This window comes from Arvicanthis niloticus, chromosome X (assembly GCF_011762505.2).
Source record: "Arvicanthis niloticus isolate mArvNil1 chromosome X, mArvNil1.pat.X, whole genome shotgun sequence".
NCBI classification, from domain to species: domain Eukaryota; kingdom Metazoa; phylum Chordata; class Mammalia; order Rodentia; family Muridae; genus Arvicanthis; species Arvicanthis niloticus.
Window position 1 is genome coordinate 89718038 of NC_047679.1, and position 18622 is coordinate 89736659.

The window sequence follows — 18622 nt, forward strand, 5'->3', positions numbered from 1 at the left end:
AATAATGATTACTTGATTGCACAGTTATCTACCTTTGATTTACGGTTCACTTTGAAAAGGAGGACATGTACACTCCCGTCCCTTAATTTGCCAATTAAGGCAAAAGCAAAACACGAAAACAACCACCGCCCAGGCAGGGATAGCGAAAGCAATGCCAAGCATAGGATCAACCATATCTTACAGAAAAGTGTCTAGACTTACTGCACCATCAGTTCTGAATCTTGTTTCTGCGAGCTAAGCAGGGTCCTTCAAGGTAGACGATCCTCAGGGGCATTTGGCGTTCACTCCCGGGTTTCGGCATCACAATGCGGCACGCTACCTCGCCGATAAGGAGCACGCCACATTCAAGATTCTTCTGACAGCATCTTTTATTGTTACAGCTCTTTTAGTTAGAAGGATGCAAGATGGAGAACAAAGGAAGGACCCCAAGCCCCAGAATGTACTGACTTATATACTATCAAAGAGACATGATCTGTCCTCATTGGCTTACAGACTGGGGTCTCATTTACATATCCACTGATAATACTATCAGCGGGAAAATTCGCACCTACGCGTGCGCACAGCTGCAGACACCAAGGCCAAGAAGAACCAGGAACAGGAAGCCAGCGCCATCTTATAATGGCGAGCGTATAGCTACTTCAGCAAACGCAGCATGGCTCCTAACAATTGATGAGGAAGAAAAGCAGAGCATATTGTTAAGGAAATAGAGAGATGTGTGGTTAGCCATGTCTGGTAAGGTTAGGAGATCAGAAATGATGGAAACTAAGAGTTCACAGGTGTAACTTCAGTGGAAGAAGAACAAGGGGAGGTTGCTCCATTTGCCCCTCCCAACAAGTACAATGACAGTTGAAGAACTATAAATGGCCACTAAGGTATATAAACCTGCAGAGCAATTTGGACTACCAAGAAGTCTCCACGAACTGTTCAGTAAGGATAATTATCAATTACTAAAGTAAACTTGCTATAAATGATGGAGTCTTTGCTGAGGTTAAAATACATGGTACATACATACCTGAAAATGATGGGTCTTAAATTTTAAACTTAAGATTTAAATCAGTCAGTTATCTCTCTATGATCATTTTGATGAGCCTTCTGATGCAGTTTATGGAAGCCAAAACTATAACCTCAAATAAATACATGTTAACATTTTGTCTTTAGCCAATAAGAAGAAAGAGAAAGAACGCCCAGAGATCTCTCTTCCTTCAGACTTTGAGCATACGATTCATGTGGGTTTTGATGCAGTCACCGGGGAATTCACTGTAAGTAAGCTCCTTATTTTGTTTTGTAAGCCATGAAAAAGAAAACCTATTTTCTTTACGAAATAGGTTTCAAGTAAGGATTGCTGTATTCCAAAATGTCAGTCTGAAGATGGACTTTTCCTGGATAATCACACATAGAAATAGAAAACAGGCAACAACAATGACAAAAATTATTTTGTCTATCCTAACACAAGTGTCTTATTACTCTATAATTTTCAATTTACTTGAAAATATTTATTTGCCAAGGTAAAGAAAATGTAGCTATGGTAAGGAGACCCTGCCTGAACCTGTTCCTTAATCATGTGAAGTGAATCAAATAATGATTTATTCAACTTGGCTAGTGAAGGCAGTTCATCTGAATAATTCAAGCTTTCCAATGGGTCCAGAATTACACAGATTGGCTAACTACAGTACCAAAACACTGTAAAATTTGCCTAGTCACTCCTTTGCTTTTAAAAGCGTAGATTATTTTTTCAAGATTATTGGTAGGTATATTTTTATAAACATTCAAAACTACAATCCCCATGCTTTAGGAAGAAATATTGTTAATTGTATATCACATATGTATTAGTAGTTATATGATTGTTTTACATATATATTATGTATGGATCATCTATAATAATTACCAACATGAATTATCTGGATATGACTGGTCTAGATCTGTTTCTTCTTTGAATAATTGCAGTACTCGAGTAACACAATGTTTCAGACACTTGCCATTTTATTCCTCTAAAGAATGTATTTGTCACCCCCTTTATTAGATGAGTGAGGGAAGGCATGAAATACAACCCCATATTTCAGCTAATTGTTCTATACTCGTAAGCAACTCAAACAACATGTACATCCTGAAACAATAAAGAGCTTCCAATGAATTTAGAAAACCGAAACATTGATAAAATCACCACAATAATTCTTGGTTTTGCTAAGCTAGAAAAAATATAGATATTGAGAATCAAAGTTCCTGTCTTGTAGCATAATGGTTAGTGAATGGACTGCATCATGTGGTTAAGTAGAGGGAAAGAAGCACAACAATTTGATTTGAAGAACTGTGCTACATTGGTGAATTGTCAGCCAAATTATTTTATTTGTTCAGTTCTGGAATTAAGCAGTGCAAGAATGAAATAGAAACAGAATAAGTGTATTGGCCTCATAAATTAGTGTAGGCTGATCATTTCTATGTTCTCAGTAGCAAGCAGGAAAAAAATGTTCAAAAGTAACGAAACTACTGAAATTGAGATAGATACAATTTAATGAATTTTGTTATCTTAGCCAAAGACATTACTTAAATGTCATTTACTTTGAGGCTATCCTTTATTTAATTGCTAGAACATTCTCTTGGCTACATTTAGAAACCATAAACTGATTATCGACCCTACCGCCCACTATTTTTTCCCACTGGATAAAAAAAAAGTTTTTATAATCTGATCATTGTGTATTTAAAAACATCCAAAGATGTTCTAGCTAATTTTCTGATATTGAAACAGGAAAAGCCCTCAAATTTTATAGTTTTGTCTAACAACAACTTGTCTCTTTTATTTTAAGAGCTTCATTTTTTCAGACCCTCTATGCTTTTCCTCTGTTTAAACCTCTCATGGTTTTATTTGCTGTTATTCCTGGATTTCTTTTCTTGTTCTTTTCCTTTAGAGGTTCTGCTATGAATGTTCTCTCATTTAGCATTGTGGTTAACTTACACTTTATTCTCCTGCCTTATTTGGTATCTTTTGCCACATTTGCCTCATCTTTAGCCCTTTATCCTTTCTGGATTCTGAATGGAAATAAAGGGAAACTAAATCACCACCATCTTGCTGACTGCAGAACTAAGCCTTGTCCACTGTGGTCTGAATTAGAACCCAATGGACCAGTTTAAGAGAAGTGAGGGAGAATAGGTGGTAGATGGCCATTTTAATCCTGATACAACCAAACTAAACAATATCCTCTTCTAAAATTCATTTGAAACAAAATGGCTTTTTACAGTCCACTAATAGAAATTTATTGACGTTTCGGACAGACAAAAAAATTTAGAAATTTGAAGTACTTTGTTGATTTGTCATCTTGATGATCTTTAGCAGCTAATTCTACATACATTTTTTAAATAATCACAAATTCTTCCTTCTTTATTATCTTAACCTACAGTTTTCAATTAATATTCTAGCATGTTTAACTTTTAAACTAACAAAAGCAATCAGTCTTTAATACTTCTATCGGTAGGGTTTAAAATTAAATCTTAATCACCATAGACACCATTAGGTTATTGTCTGTTGGGGGAAATCATACTGTGAAATTTGATTATTGTTGAATTTTGAGCAATTTGCTGAACTATAGATAAGTTGTTTTACAAGAGCCTGCTCTTTTGAATTATTGAACACTAGTTTGATATGTTGCTTGGTGATTACCCTAGAGACTAATTGGCGCATATAACCTTGTATACCTACATGGGCATACACTTGGACCCTAAAGCTAAAATTAGGATGGGAGGTGAGATTTGGGGTATTAAATTATTACAAGTCCTTACCCATTATATTGCCATTTTTGTCCCAAATACTTCAGAACTCCCCTTTCCAGACCTCTAGACCTGTGACGGTCGCTTCAAGTCAATCAGAGGGAACAATGGTATGAGTGATATACATTATCATTTCTTATGATAAGATAAATGCTTGGCCTGTTATATCATGCTGCCATTCTCCTGGGCTACACTGGACACTCCCCAGCTTGATGTACACCCACTTGTGATTGTATATTTTACACAGGCATCGATATGTGCTCCTGCTTCTGATGCTCAGAATCTTAGGTCTTCATTAGCTGTTTACCTTTTTACATTATTTCCTCAATTTGGAATAATGAGATGACTCTCTGATTATGTGCCATTGTGGCATATGCTCAAATTACACTAATCAGATCTCATTGAGAAACTAGTTTGTCTCACCTTAGCAAAGAGAAATTATGTTAGCATTGTAGTCATATGGTAAGTAGCATTATCTGAAGGAACTTCTTCAACTGACAGCATTTTTGCTGTCCAGTGATTATTATACAACTTTTCCAAAAGTTTTGAAGGGCCATGGGAATGTGTAATACCTGTAAATATTCTAATGATTATGATAATGATCATGCCAGTGAAGTCTGCTTTAGTGGTTATGTGCAATGCATACCTGTATTTGTAACACTCAATAACTCCTTTGGCCATTACAGTATTAACCAAATGCTATTAATTGCACTTAGAATCAGAACTAGGATCATGCATGGGCTCCTGAGTTCCAATTTTTGGCTTAAGGCTTTAGCATCAAACTGCGTGATGAATGCATGTAAACGTGTTGTTTCACTGTGCTTGGAATAACCATCAATGCCAGGAATCAAGGACATGTATCCCAAATCAAAGCAGTTAGGTCAAAGCATGTTTCTTTAGCGTTTGAAATATCTTAAATTGGACAAATATGTTAATTTATATCTGATCTTATTTGTGGGATGTTGGGTTTGGTACTATATCATTAAATGGAAATTATTCATGCAAGATTTGAAATGAAATGTTTTCCCTTTCCCTGATATAAATCCATACTAAACCTAAGCATAGTGTCTGGCTTTGTAAGGATGGCTTTAGTATAATTTCCTTTAAGCTGCCCATGACTTCAGTGATAAAATATGGAAGAATAAAGCTCAATATTGTTACATAGGCATCTTTTGAATTTTTAGCCACATATATAAGTCCAATATAAAATGGAAACTTAGATAACCAGAATTGGGAACTGCAATTTGTAAGTTTATTCCCATGGCCATTGGCTATCCATAATGACCCAGTTATAAAAGCAACTTACAAGTTATTATTGAAATTTTTCATGATGCCATCCTTTATCCCTCCAAATTCTTGTTGCTGCTTTTTAGTAATTTCCCCCCCAATCACTTAATGTTAATTCTTACTATTGCCTATTTATGGAGGAACCATCTGGTCCAAAGTGGAATTATGTATGCAAACTTTGGAACACTACTGTTTTCTCTATTCTCTTAAATCTGTATCCTATCCTGTCCCTGGTCTAGTCAATAACACCCTATTTCCATAACTGCCCCACTTTAAAAGGGACCCCCCATTCAGACCCATTGGTTTCATCTTTTCCCACCTTCTAAGTTGTCCCACATTCTGTTTTAACTTTCTTTTCTTTCTTTATTTACGTCCATTACAGCCAGATCTCTATGGCTCACAGATGTGCCCAGGGAAGCTCCCAGAGGTGCGTCACAGGCCCAAAAGAAGCTTGCATCAAAGTGCTTCTTTGAGATGTCATAGCACTGCAGTAGCAGGTTCATGTGTGTGCAGTAGAGTCGTTGCTTGGCTTATCTCACTTTTTTGTTGTCATTCCCAAACTCTGGAGGCCCACGTCACACATTGTTTTGCCGAGACTTCAAGGGACAAAGCCATCTAAATTGTGTCTGGGTGCACTTCAGCGATAGTGTATCCATTTCTCTCTCCAAGCTGTTCTTGGAGGTTGGATAATTAGAAACTGGGGACATCTGCAGGTTGAACGTGCAGGAAAGAATACTGAATGCTTGGTGTAAAGCTAACCTCTCTGGAATTTTAAATAATTTTCCTTGGTTATTTTTCTCAATATTCCCCCTCTCTGTTCTAAGTGCTTCATATTATTCAGTGCAAATTCTCACAAGGCTTTGATATGGTTTTATAGTCCCCAACTTCTATGTGGCCAATGAAGTAGGGAGGGAGGGGGAGGAAAGGAGGAAGGCATGCCCTGGAGAAAGCTGCAAGAAAAATACCCAAAAGCAGCATAAATGTCACTGTTGAGTGTTTCAGTGGTCGTTGCTCCTCCACAATTTGAGTATTTCTCCTCCAAATTTGACTTCATTATAAAGCCCTAGAGCCCCCAAATTATATTTTGTAAACAAAAAGTTGAAACTGACCAAGGGTGAGGCTTTCCTTTTATTTGAATATTGTTTAAAAGATACCTAAAAAAGAGCTTATGTTACTCCAGACATTAAAGAAAAAAACATTGATCTGCACTATACTAAGCTGTGCACAAATTTAGAGAAGTCTTGCTATGTCTGCCCTGAGTCACCAGAAAAAAATAAGCTAAGCCGTAAACATCATTTCATGGATGAGCAGAGTCAATATGGAGGTGATTTTCATGCGCTTTTTGTTTTTATCACAATCATACTCTCACCCACCCTTTTTAAGTTCGATCCTAGTTTTACCTATGTGTTTTGATTAGAGAAGAGAATGATTGCATTATTACGTTACTAACGTTAAATCTAGAATGTAACTTCAGTTTCCCAAGTGTAATCCAACAGGTAGCATGGGCTTCTTGGTGCAGAACTTTACTGGAACATGCACGTGCTTCTGATGAATGTTCTGAGCAGCCATTCTTTCCCTTTGGTTGTCCACAGGGAATTCCTGAGCAATGGGCACGATTACTCCAAACCTCCAACATAACAAAACTGGAACAGAAGAAGAACCCACAGGCTGTTCTTGATGTTCTCAAATTCTACGACTCCAAAGAAACGGTCAACAACCAGAAGTACATGAGCTTCACATCAGGAGGTAAGAGAAATTCTATGGTAGCAAAGGGGGAAAGCACCAGTTCTCAGAGGCTCATGATGAAGTCAAACTATCTATAGCTTATTGATGTCAGCTTCAGTAGTTTCTGCCAATTGCTTCAAAGTAAACCTGCTATAGGGTGGGAATCTGATATCGATGCTAGAAGCTTTGGTTTCAGCTGGAAATTGTTCATTGGAACAGTGATCAGCAATCACAGTTCTATCTTTTCAAGACTATGAGTCTAGTCAGTCATTTACCATTAGGTCTTCGATATGGTCATGAAGTAAGAGTATAAGGATGAACAATGATCTCTAGAAATATATTAATTCACCTGTGTCATGACAGTGTAGGACAACTTTTGTGCTTATTAGATTATTTTCACCAGGTCCCCAAGTTGAGGGAAAATAAGAAACCATCAGTGTCTTACTATTGGTAGAGACTGTAATGGCATTGTTAATCCCAAGTTGTGACTCCATTTGCTGGTGTGTACGTATCCATGTTAATCCCAAACTGTGAATTCATTCATTCTTATGTACACAGTTCATTTAGTCGATCAATTTTATTTTTCAAGAAAAGTCATCTGGGTTGCTCTATAGAGCAAATCATTTAGCATATAGAGGAGGGAAGAAATACTATATCTTTATTCCAGCCAAAATGAGGTCTTTATTAAGATTTGTAAAGGGACTTGCTGAAAATTTGGTTATGACCTAATTTGAGTTAGTTTAGAGAGCAAAAACATGCCACTTATCATAGATTTGATGCTGAAATTCCCTTCTAATTGATGATGAGCTGTTTCTTAGGTAGGATTTATGAAACAAAGGTAACTTTCTTTATTCTGACTTTTCAGACAAAAGTGCCCATGGATATATAGCAGCACATCAGTCGGTAAGTCAAACATTAAAAATTGTTTCTCACAATCATTGTAACCTAAGATCTCACAATATAAATGCTTATATTTGGTTTCATATGTCAAATTTTCAGACATAAATTTTAAAAGCAGATTTAAAAAGTACAACTTAGAAACATAAATACCTATCTCATATATATATATATATCATATGTATATATAGATAATATATACCTATAAATACCTTTTATCTATTATGAAAGGTACCTTGTATTTTTGTAAATTTATACATCACTGTTACTATCTCCACAATTAGTTTTCAAGTCTAAAAATATATAACATTTGTGCCAGGTATGGTAACACAACCCTTTAATTCCAGCACTCTGGAGGCAGAGGCAGGCAGATCTCTGAGTTTAAGGCCAGCCTGGTCTCCAAAGTGAGTTCCAGCACAGTCAGGACTGTTACACAGAGAAACTCTGTCTCAAAAACATAACATACGTATTATATATGTGATATATAATACATAATTTGTGATATACAATATATAATTTGTGATGTATATTATCACAAGTTGCATAGAATTCATAGATGTCACAAAAATTATTTTATAGGAAAATATTTGACTATATTGTAATATTTGTGGAAATACTACACTACCATTGTACTTTCAGCAAAAACTTGAAAAGCACTGTAATTTTCATATTCAAAGTATCCACTATTTACCACAACCCATTTTTGGCAAAGATAGCCCAAGCATATAGTCTTCTCAGTGATATTCCCATATTGGGCAGTCATGTGTAAATGCATCATAATAGTGACAGGATGCTCATGTTAGGAGGGACCTTGCCAAAGTTTAACACTTTCCTCTTTTAGAAGGAAAAATAAGGATGAGAGGTATTCTCTGGAGCTCTTTCAGCAGTCCCTTAAGAAAGTCATCATTGAGGTCTACATGAGATTCCTCCTTAATGAGAAAATTATTTTTGGTTTACTCAGATTGACAAAGAAACAGTAAATGCTCTTGAAAATGGTATGAAAACTTACAGCCAAGGCCACATGGGACAGACTTTAGAAAATCAAGGTTTATAAGACATCTAGTACTCCTGTAGAATGCTTCCCGCCATAATCAATTCCCAACATAGCCCCTATTAGTCACTAATCTGGTGTTTAGGTTTGTTTTGTTCTCTGTTTTTCATTAATTTATTTACTGTAATTCCAATTGCAGCTCCGTTTGCTTCTCTCCTCCAGCCCCACCCTCACAAACCCTCCCCCACATTTTGCCCTTGCATTCTGCTCAGAGAAGGGGACTCCCATGGGTACCAAAACTCCCTGGCACATCAACTTGCAGCAGGTGCACATCTAAGTGCACCCTCTCCCATTGAGGCCAGGAAAGGCAGCCTAGCTAGGGAATCCAAGGGCAGGCAACAGAGTCAGAGACAGCCCCCACTCCAATTGTTAGGAGACCCACATTGAAGACCAAGCTGTACATGTGTTATAAATGTCTAGGGGTCTAGGTCCAGCCCCTGCATGTTTTTTGGTTGATGGTTCAGTCTCTGTGAGCCCTCATGGGCCCAGGTTAGTTGACTCTGTGGGTCTTCTTGTAGTATCCTTGATCTGTCTTAGCCCCTCAATTCTTCCCCCAACCTTTCCACAAGATGCAATGAGCTCTGCTTCATGTTTGGCTGTGGATCTCTGCATGTTTCCATTAGCTGCTGAAGGAAGCCTCTCGGGAGACAGTTATGCCAGGCTCCTGTTGGCAAGCATGGCAGAGTGTCATTAATAATATCAGGGGTTGGCTCTCTATGGGGTGAGTCTCAAGTTGAATCAGTGATTGGTTAATTATCCCTCAATCTCTGTTCCATCTTTACCCTGCTCATCTTGTAGACAGGACAAATTTTGGGTTGAAGGTTTTTGGGTGGGTTGGTGTCCCCCTTCTTCTACTACAAGTCTTACCGGGCTACAGAAGATGGCCACTTCAGTCTCCATATCCTCAGCTGCTAGTAGTCTCAGCTTGGGTCATGCCTATAGACTCCTGGTAGCCTCCCTTATCCTAGGTGGCAATCATTTGCAACTTGTATTGATGCAGTATTCTAGGATAGGAATGCATCACTGACCATTCACTCACTCAAGGCTTTTCAGACTATATCTAGTTCTTACATATTACAAATAATGTTTCTATTAAAATTTATGTGATTCAGTCTCTGTGAGCGGTCATGGGCCCAGGTTAGTTGACTCTGTGGGTCTTCTTGTAGTATCTTTGGCCCCTCCTACCCCCTCAATTATTCCCTCAACTGATGAGATATCTTAGTGGTTAAGAGTACTGGGGCTCTTCCCAAGGATCTGGGTTTGATTCCCAGTACCCACATGGCAGCTCACAAGCATCTGTAACTCCAATGCCACAGAATCTGATACCCTCTTCTGGCCACTGCAGGCATAGCTTTGGGATTAAATTGATTGTGGCAATGAGGAATGCAGAAATGAGAAACATGTTCACAAAAGATGGGCCCAGTAAACTGTGTGCTGTGATAGAGCACATGATACAGCACGTGCTGTAAGCCTCCATACTTGCACCAGGAGAAGGCCTTGCCATTCTCATAGGTCTAAGACACTGGGGTTCTTGTCATGGCTATGCCTATCTCAACAATACAGTTTCACTCAGGACACCATCCACTCACCACACACAGTACAATACAGGCATACATGCAGGCAAAACGCTCACACACACAAAATGTAAACAAATTCATGAACATTTGCCTTTATGTGGGCAGATAATTTTGTATGTCTCATATTGATAAGACTGAAAATAATAATCTTATTAATAGTAATTCATCTTTACATGATACTTACAAAATATACTGCAATGTGAGCTAGTAATATTTGTGTATTCATGGCAAGACTTACCATTGTTCCCAGGTTACAGATAAGAATATTGAAGTTCAAAGACATGAACTTATTTGATTAGGGTTACAACACCATACTTATTTATATTATTTATTTTTCAAAATTGAGGCACATGAGAAGAGAAGATTTCCCTCAAAATCACAAAGTTGTGTAGAGGACAAACCAGAAAATGTCACCTAGTCTTTGTAGAATCTGTAGTAAGTAAAACAATAGTCATATATATAATAGAGAAAATGGTCACAGGTGAGGGCTCTTGTTCTGTGAATTTTTATTTTGATGGTCTGACAGAAATTATTCCCTGCCTTACTTGAGTCCATAGAGGTGGAACACATCTAGCCATTTATTCTGAGCTGTAGAGATCCAAGCTTATTATTTTGATAAAGAGTAAATGCTAGCTTGGTGTCACCTTAGGTAGCCAGTGTAACATCACCAAATAATTAATGGTAAAGGGTAAAGCTTTGATATAGTGTGACAACTTCTCAACGAGGCAAAATAAAATTGCCATATAATTAAGTTATTCTCTGTCTCTGTATATATTTAGAGTAGAAAGCTAGGTATTTGGGAGAGTCTCTGTCCACCTTTGTTTGTAGCAGCTGTATCCATGATAGCCAAAAGAGAAAGGCCACACAAATATCCATAAACAGATGAAGGAAAAATGTATTAAAAACAAGTGTATGATTGCTGTTCAGCATTATTACAGAAGAAAGATTTGAACAGAATACAATGTGGTGAATCCTGAGGACCTAAAAAAAACATTAATAAGAAGACAAATATTGCCTGATTCCAATCCTAGGAATTACAAAGAGGGGTTACATTTATATTGAAATAAAGATGATTGCCAGGATCTGGAGCCAAATAGAATTTGTTTGGTGTGCACAAAGTTTTAATTTTGGAAGACGAAAGGGTGCTGATGAGTATACAATTATGTGACTGTTCTTAACGCTATTTAAATATGCACCAGGAATGTTTTGAGACAGTAATTTTATGCTATATATTTTATGACAATTAAAAATTAAATGAAGAGGGGGTATGGATGTAGAACAGTAGTTGAATATGTGCTTAGCATGTGTAGGTGCTTGGTTCAATCTCCAGCACACACACACACACACACACACACACACACAAGCAAACAAAATTCAGAGAACAAAAAGAAAGAAATAAAATAAGGTTTGAACATAGTGTTTAATCTTCTTCCTCTACTTCTTCCTCTACTTACTGACTGTATTTGGTTTAGCTGTTCTGGGCCTCTCTTTCCTCTGAGCTTCTCTTTACTCAAGATTAAATGGGAATGATAACACTGTCTACCTCCAAGGACTTCTATGAATATTAAATATGATAATAAATATATTATACTACACTATCTACCATGTGCTCTGCATTAAATATAAGTTGTTACTATTATTAATCTTATTTGCAGATGGGCAGCACTAGTAAACAATTCAGTCTTTCTACATTGAGAGACTTGTACGTGACCATATTTGTGCCTTCTCATACTCCCTCAAACAGAACAAAATGTGGCCCTAATATCCAATGAGTCATTTCCTTCTTTGACATGATTGCTTCCTGGGCCACAATTAAAATAACAGAAACAGAAAGAAAACAGGCAGTCAGAAAAGAATGGCAACAACCTGCAAGCAACATCTACTTCACCTCAATAAAATCAATCTTATATTTCTGCCATCATGGTAAAGATGCAGATTTCTTAAAATATTTTTATTAATTCTTTAAGAATTTTATGCAATACATTTTGAACATACTCACTTGTAATCTCTCTGTTTAACTCTACCCAGATCGACTCCCAAACTCCATATACCCCGTTTCACACCCTCTTTTTTGTTTTGAAATTTAATAACCATTTCATTGACTCTAATATGTGTAGTCCATATGCTTCTGGGCATGGAGTCATCTATTGAAGCATGGCAGCTCCTACTAGGAGCCACACCCTTAAAGAAAACTGACTCTCCCTCTCCCCAAAGCCACCAATTCTCCCTAGCCCCTCAGTTAAATGTGGGCATTCATGAATTCCTTCCCATCCGTGCTAAAATATTTTGACTGGCTTGATCTTGTGCAGGTCTTGAGAAGACAAACCACAGCTGCAGTGAGTTCATGAGTGCCCTCATACTGTCATATCCAGATGACACTGTTGTGATCTGGTCCTCCCTGACCTCTCTTACAGCCTTTCTATGTCTCTTCTATAAAGGTCCCCGAGCTTTGGCAGCAGGCATTGATACAGACATCTCAATTGCTACTGAGCAACCACTGATACTTATCCTCAGCACTTTGACCAGTTATGAGTGAAGATAGTTTTATGTTTTAGGCATGTTAGTTATGCTAAATGACAACTCACTAGGATGGTGTATATATTGCATCTTATTTTCTCTTGAGATTTAAATTTTTTTGAGATTCTTTATATTGGTTTTTGTAAAATGGAAAATTAAGTCTGTATTAAAGTGAAATTCTGTTAAATTAGAAAAAATATGATCTTGCTCTACAGAAGTAAAAATAACTACATATTCACTTATTTAGCATGTGTTTGTCAAATGCCTCCTTATATAAGCCTTACAAGGTTTGGAGTTCACTCTTTTAGGGAAAGATGGGTAAGACCAAAAATATTTATATTACCACATGGGTGGTATTATGTACTATTAAGTGTATCCATCTGCTATGTAAATTCACAGGAAAGACATCGCATTGATGTGGCAAGGGTAAAAGAAGCAAGTTTTGTCTTCAAATATTTAAGTTTAGTGCTTGGTACAAGATAGAGATTTGACACATATTTGATGGATGTTGAGTTAGAAAATATATCATATAAAAATGACATTTAGGCAAAATCTTGAAGAACAAATGAGAGTTGGATGTATGAAAATCAGGATGAGCATTCTAAACGAAAAGAAAGGCAGGAGAAAGATCATGATGGTAAAGAGACCAAGGAAGTAAGACGTGATTTGAGTGATGATTATGCAAGGGTTTAAAATCAGAGTTTAACCACAAAAGTTAAATTGGCGCCAACTCTCAGAGGTTCTTACATGGAATTCTAAGTATTCTAACTTTTTCTATATGCAGTGGGAAGTCCATCAAGTTTTTTGGAGCAGTACAGTTAGATGATTATTGCTTATGCTTTAATGAAGAGTGATCAAACAGAAATTGACCAAACTTAAGAACAGAAGATAAGAGTAGATGAAAGTTGGCTAGTTAGAAAAATAATGTGTGCTTCTAGACTGGCAGTTATGAGGGCCAAAGTGAGTTGTGGCAATGGGAATGAAGACTAGTTGAGAATCCTAGATGCCTTTATTATTTGGACATAGAAGGAAAGGACAAGGAACAAAAGACAAACGTCACATGTTCCCCTCATATGAAAAATTTATATTTCAAAAGATATGAACGTAGACAGGAGACTATTGGGGAAGAAAAAGGGAGACTGGAGGAAAAAGAGGAAGACAGTAAAATATTGATGTGAATATGTACAGTTACATGACATGCATTGTGAAAGTGTCAAAATGAAACCTATTAACTTTATAATTGATATATGCTAATATAAGCCTTAAGGCTAATGATATATGGGTAGTTGGAAAGACAAGGTAGGATGCTATTTTGAGAGAGAAGCAGATTTTTTTTTTAATGCTGTTGGGTTTCCTATTGGATAATTAGACTTTGAAAGGCTAGTAAGTCAAGTAGCAGTAATTGATTTAAAAAGCTGTGTGTTTAAGACAAGGTTTCTGTTGGTTGAATGAACTGAATAGGACCCTTAAGTTCAATGAGATTCACTTCAGTGACACTCACTCACTTACTAGAAAGAGTATAACTTCACAGTGTGTATTCTGTATACACTTGGATGTTAAATGGGATATGAGTTATTGAACTGGAATTGAATACTCTATATACAGATTGAATTGATCAAAATGTTTGGCATCTTTTAGTATCTTGGGTGGAAAATAAAATACAGGCACTGTTGTATTCTCTATGTTTTAAACTGCTGACTGTGTGTTGAGTACAGAATCTGGTGACATCCTATAGTCTCGTGTTCTCTACTGTTCACCTTTGTTTATGTGATTGTATGTGGTATATGGTTGTGAGCATGTTCACATATACATTTACACATGTGTAGGGGTAAGAGGTCCATGCCAGGCAAATATGACCCAAGATGCACCTTACATTTTGAGACAGAGTATTTAACTGAATCTATAGCTGTTCATTTCCAATAGACTGGCTGGCTAGTGACTTTCAAGGATCTACCTTTTTCTGATTCCCTAGTTCTGGGTTTACAGGATTCTGCTGTCATGTCAAACATTTTTCATGGTGCTGGGAATTTGGCCTCAGATCCTCATGCTTTCATTGCAAGTATTTTACCAAAAAAGCCATCTCTCTAACACTAAATAGCACCTTTTTATAGAGAGATGTATTTCAAATATTGCTCAGGAACCTCACCTTTAATTTCCATCCAACTTTTAACTCTAATATTTTGTTTTGATCATGTTGTTCATAATGAACTTATATATTTATAATATGAAGCTTCTATTCCAAGTAGAAGGTAAAAAGCAATAATAACAATATGCCACATTTAGTGCCTCAAGAGCCTGAGTATGTAATTGACAGATTTCTCCATTTGTTTTGGTTTTTTTTTAAACTAGGAATCTTTTTATTCTTTTACCTTTTTTCTATTTTTATTGGATATTTTATTTACATTTCAGATGTTATCTCCTTACCCCATTTCTGCCAACCCAGGAACCCCCTGTCTCATTCCCCCTCCTCCTGCTTCTATGAGGATGTGCCCCACCCAACTACCCACTCCCACTTCCCCACCCTCGAATTCCCCCACACTGGGCATACAGCCTTCATGGGACCAAGGATCTCCTCTCCCACCTATGCCCAATAAGGCCATCCTCCCCTACGTTTACAGCTGGAGCCACGGATAGAGGGCTAATATCCGATATATAGAAAGAACTCAAGGAACACAGTCTCTTGTATGTAAGTCCTGATGTTTTAAAAAGGCCTTGCTTTCATGGTGTCCACCATTCCCACTGGCTCTTATAATCTTTCTGCCTCCTCTTCTGCAGAGTTCCCTGAGTCCTGGGAGGTCAGAGTTGGATTTAATGGAGGCATCTCATTTAGGACAGAGAGTTCCAAGGCCTCTCATTCTGTATATTGTCCTGCTATAGGTCACTGTATTTGTCCCCATCTACCTCAGCAGGTATCTTTTCTGATGATGGCTGAATCAGATACTGATCAATGAGTGTAGTAGAATGTGATTAGGAGTCATTTTATCACTACAGTCCTTTAGCAGAACACTAGTATTTTGTTTTCATCTAAGACCATAGACTCTTCAGTCCCATGTTACTGGCACTCATAAATGGGTTCCATTTTATGGAGCAGACATTAAATCCAATCAGAGGTTGGTTGATTTCTCCTATTAGCTTTGTGCTACTATTGAACCAGCACATCTTGTATGCAGGTCACCATTATATAGTAAATGGTTTGTAGCTGGATTAGTATTTACCTATCTCCTTTGGTAGTTTACAGAGTACTTTTCTTTTTCTAGCTTCTGACATGCTTTATTTATTTTTTATTGGACATTTTAGTTATTTACATTTCAGATGTTATCTCCTTTCCCCCAGTCTTACCCCTCTTCAGAAATCTCCTATCCCATCCCCCTCCTCCTGCTTTTATGACAGTGTGCCCCCACCCACCCACTCTCACCTCCTCGCCCTCAAATTACCCCACAATGTGGCATCCAGCCTTCATGGAACCAAGGACCTCCTCTCCGACCAATGCCCAACAAGGCCATCCTCCCCCACATACACCGCTGGAGCCATGAGTCCCTCCCTATGTGCTCCCAGGCTGGTGGTTTAGACCCTGGGAGCTCTGGTTGGTTGATATTGTTGCTCTCTACATGAGGCTGCAAGTCCCTTCAGCTTCTTTACTCCTTCAGTCTTCTAACTCCTCCATTGGGAACCCTGTAATCAGTTCAATGATTAGCTGAGAACATCCGCCTTACAGAGTACTTTCAAGTAACACGATCATGTGTCAGCAGGGTTAAAGGTTCTGAGTAGGCTCCAGCATGACTTCTCTATGTTCAATGAGTTGTGCAGATGTTATCTTCAGCAGTAGGGGCTTTCCATCAATTTGTGCAGAGCAACCAAAAGCCTTGTCAATAGACTATGTTGTATGGAGGTTTCCATGGGACTCCTCTGGGCAACAACTTGGTTAGAAGTAGTCCATTTCTGGAACTGGAGGTTTCATTAGGTAACAAAAACTGTCCAACCAGAGCACATCTTTCCCATAATTTAGCAATTCCATTTAGATATCCTTTGTATGCAGATGTGTTTTAGGAAGCGTCTACTGTAGTAGGTTTCTATATAACTCCTCAAATGACTCTGAGGTTGATGTACACCTCCAATTATTGTCTGCTTTACTCCATCACCCCTCTTTCCCTGTTTGATCCTATCATTACACACACACACACACACACACACACACACACACACTGTCCATCCATGCTTGTGTATTCTATTTCCTTCCAAGGGAGATCCTCTCCCCTAGTCCCTTACCTTCCCTCTTCCTAACATCTGTGATTTTATAGATTGTACCTTGCTTATCAATGACCTAACAGCTACATATACAACCACATATAAGAAAAATCATACCACAGTTGTTTTTCTGAGTCTGAGTTACCTCACTTAGGATGATTTTCTTTCTAGTTCCATCCATTTACCTGTGACTTTCACATTTTTATTTTTTTAAACAACATAGTAATTATCCATTATGTATTAGCGCACTGGTGAATATGTGTCTGTATGCGAGTATGACACACACACACATACAGAGAGAGAGAGAGAGAGAGAGAGAGAGAGAGAGAGAGAGAGAGAGCAGGTGTGAAGACCATAATACAGTTCAGCACACCTCACTTTTTGAGACTGTCTCTAATTGGGATCTAGAAGCTGCAGATTAAGGTAGGCTGGCTCACCAAGGAGTTGAAGAAGTCTACAAGCCTCTTCCTCCCCAGTGCTGGGATTACAAGTGTATGCTGTCATGTCCAGCATTTGATGTGGTTATTGGGGGTCAAAATTAGGTCCCTGTGTGTATATGGCAAGCTCTTTTTACCCACTGAATGGTCTCCACAACTCCAACATTTGATGTTATTGATAAGCAGACATGAAACAGAGGAAAACATTCTGCAGCATAATACACAAGCACATGACAATAATCCAACAGCAATTTCTTTCTGTACCAATCAGTCCTCTGAAAGTTAGTGTTTCAGTGGAATTCTATTAAGCTACAAAGATGATATTATGAGATTTGCAGGACAGTGGAAATAAAAAATGTTCTGTTATATTAGGTAACCCTGGCGCAGAAAGAGAAAACCACATGTTCTTTCTCATATGTGGATCCTAGATACTAATTATTAAATATGTATATTTAGGAGGAGTTAATTATGAGCTTAGCCCAAGAAATTGAAAGGGGCACATAAGATAGAAAAGAGGCATTAAGGAAGGAAGTTGGAGAGAGAAGTGAAACACATATGAAGGAAAGGAAGCAATACTGAAGTTGAGGGTACAGTGAAAACAGGGGTATCAGGCTGATGGAGAACCACTTGCCTCACTTAACAGAACATTTTTTATTTCCACTGTCCTGCAAATTTTATAATTCAATTTTCTTTGGAGCTTAATAGAATTCCACTGAAACACTAACTTTCAGGGAACTGATTGATACAGAGAGAAATTGGTATTGGATTATTGTCATTTGCTTTGATATTATGCTACAAAGTGAATTATGCATGGAAATGCCAGAGGGAACTGCATTACTCTGTAAGCTAGTTTTTATACAATTAAATTTTAATTTGAGAGGAATAAGTATGTATGCAAAATTTAAAAATTAACATTAAGTAAATATACAGTTCAGTCCTTTAAGGTACTAGGCGTAAGTCTATATCAGGACAGTCTTTCAAACACTTATGTAAAACTTCTACAATATTCTCCTCATAGTATATCATTTGTGCTAGCTCATATCCAATACATAATTACACCATATTACTACACTGTAGATATTAACAATATTAAAAAGTTTCCATATTGACGTTCAAAAAAAAGATGT

The 18622-nt window shown here is 37.5% G+C and overlaps 1 protein-coding gene across 9 annotated transcripts in view; it reads left to right on the forward strand.

The window, feature by feature from the left end:
- Positions 1-18622, forward strand: part of Pak3 (p21 (RAC1) activated kinase 3) — a 259192-nt gene that overhangs the window by 185139 nt on the left and 55431 nt on the right. For 3 of the 9 annotated variants that reach the window (XM_076918846.1, XM_034484828.2, XM_076918847.1), the window contains 5 exons: positions 1159-1259; positions 3807-3869; positions 5429-5473; positions 6639-6792; positions 7637-7674. In XM_076918846.1, coding sequence (XP_076774961.1) covers positions 1159-1259; positions 3807-3869; positions 5429-5473; positions 6639-6792; positions 7637-7674 — 401 coding nt within the window. The remainder of the gene's footprint in view (positions 1-1158; positions 1260-3806; positions 3870-5428; positions 5474-6638; positions 6793-7636; positions 7675-18622) is intronic. The other 6 variants (XM_076918848.1, XM_076918849.1, XM_034484829.2 and 3 more) reach the window with 2 other exon arrangements.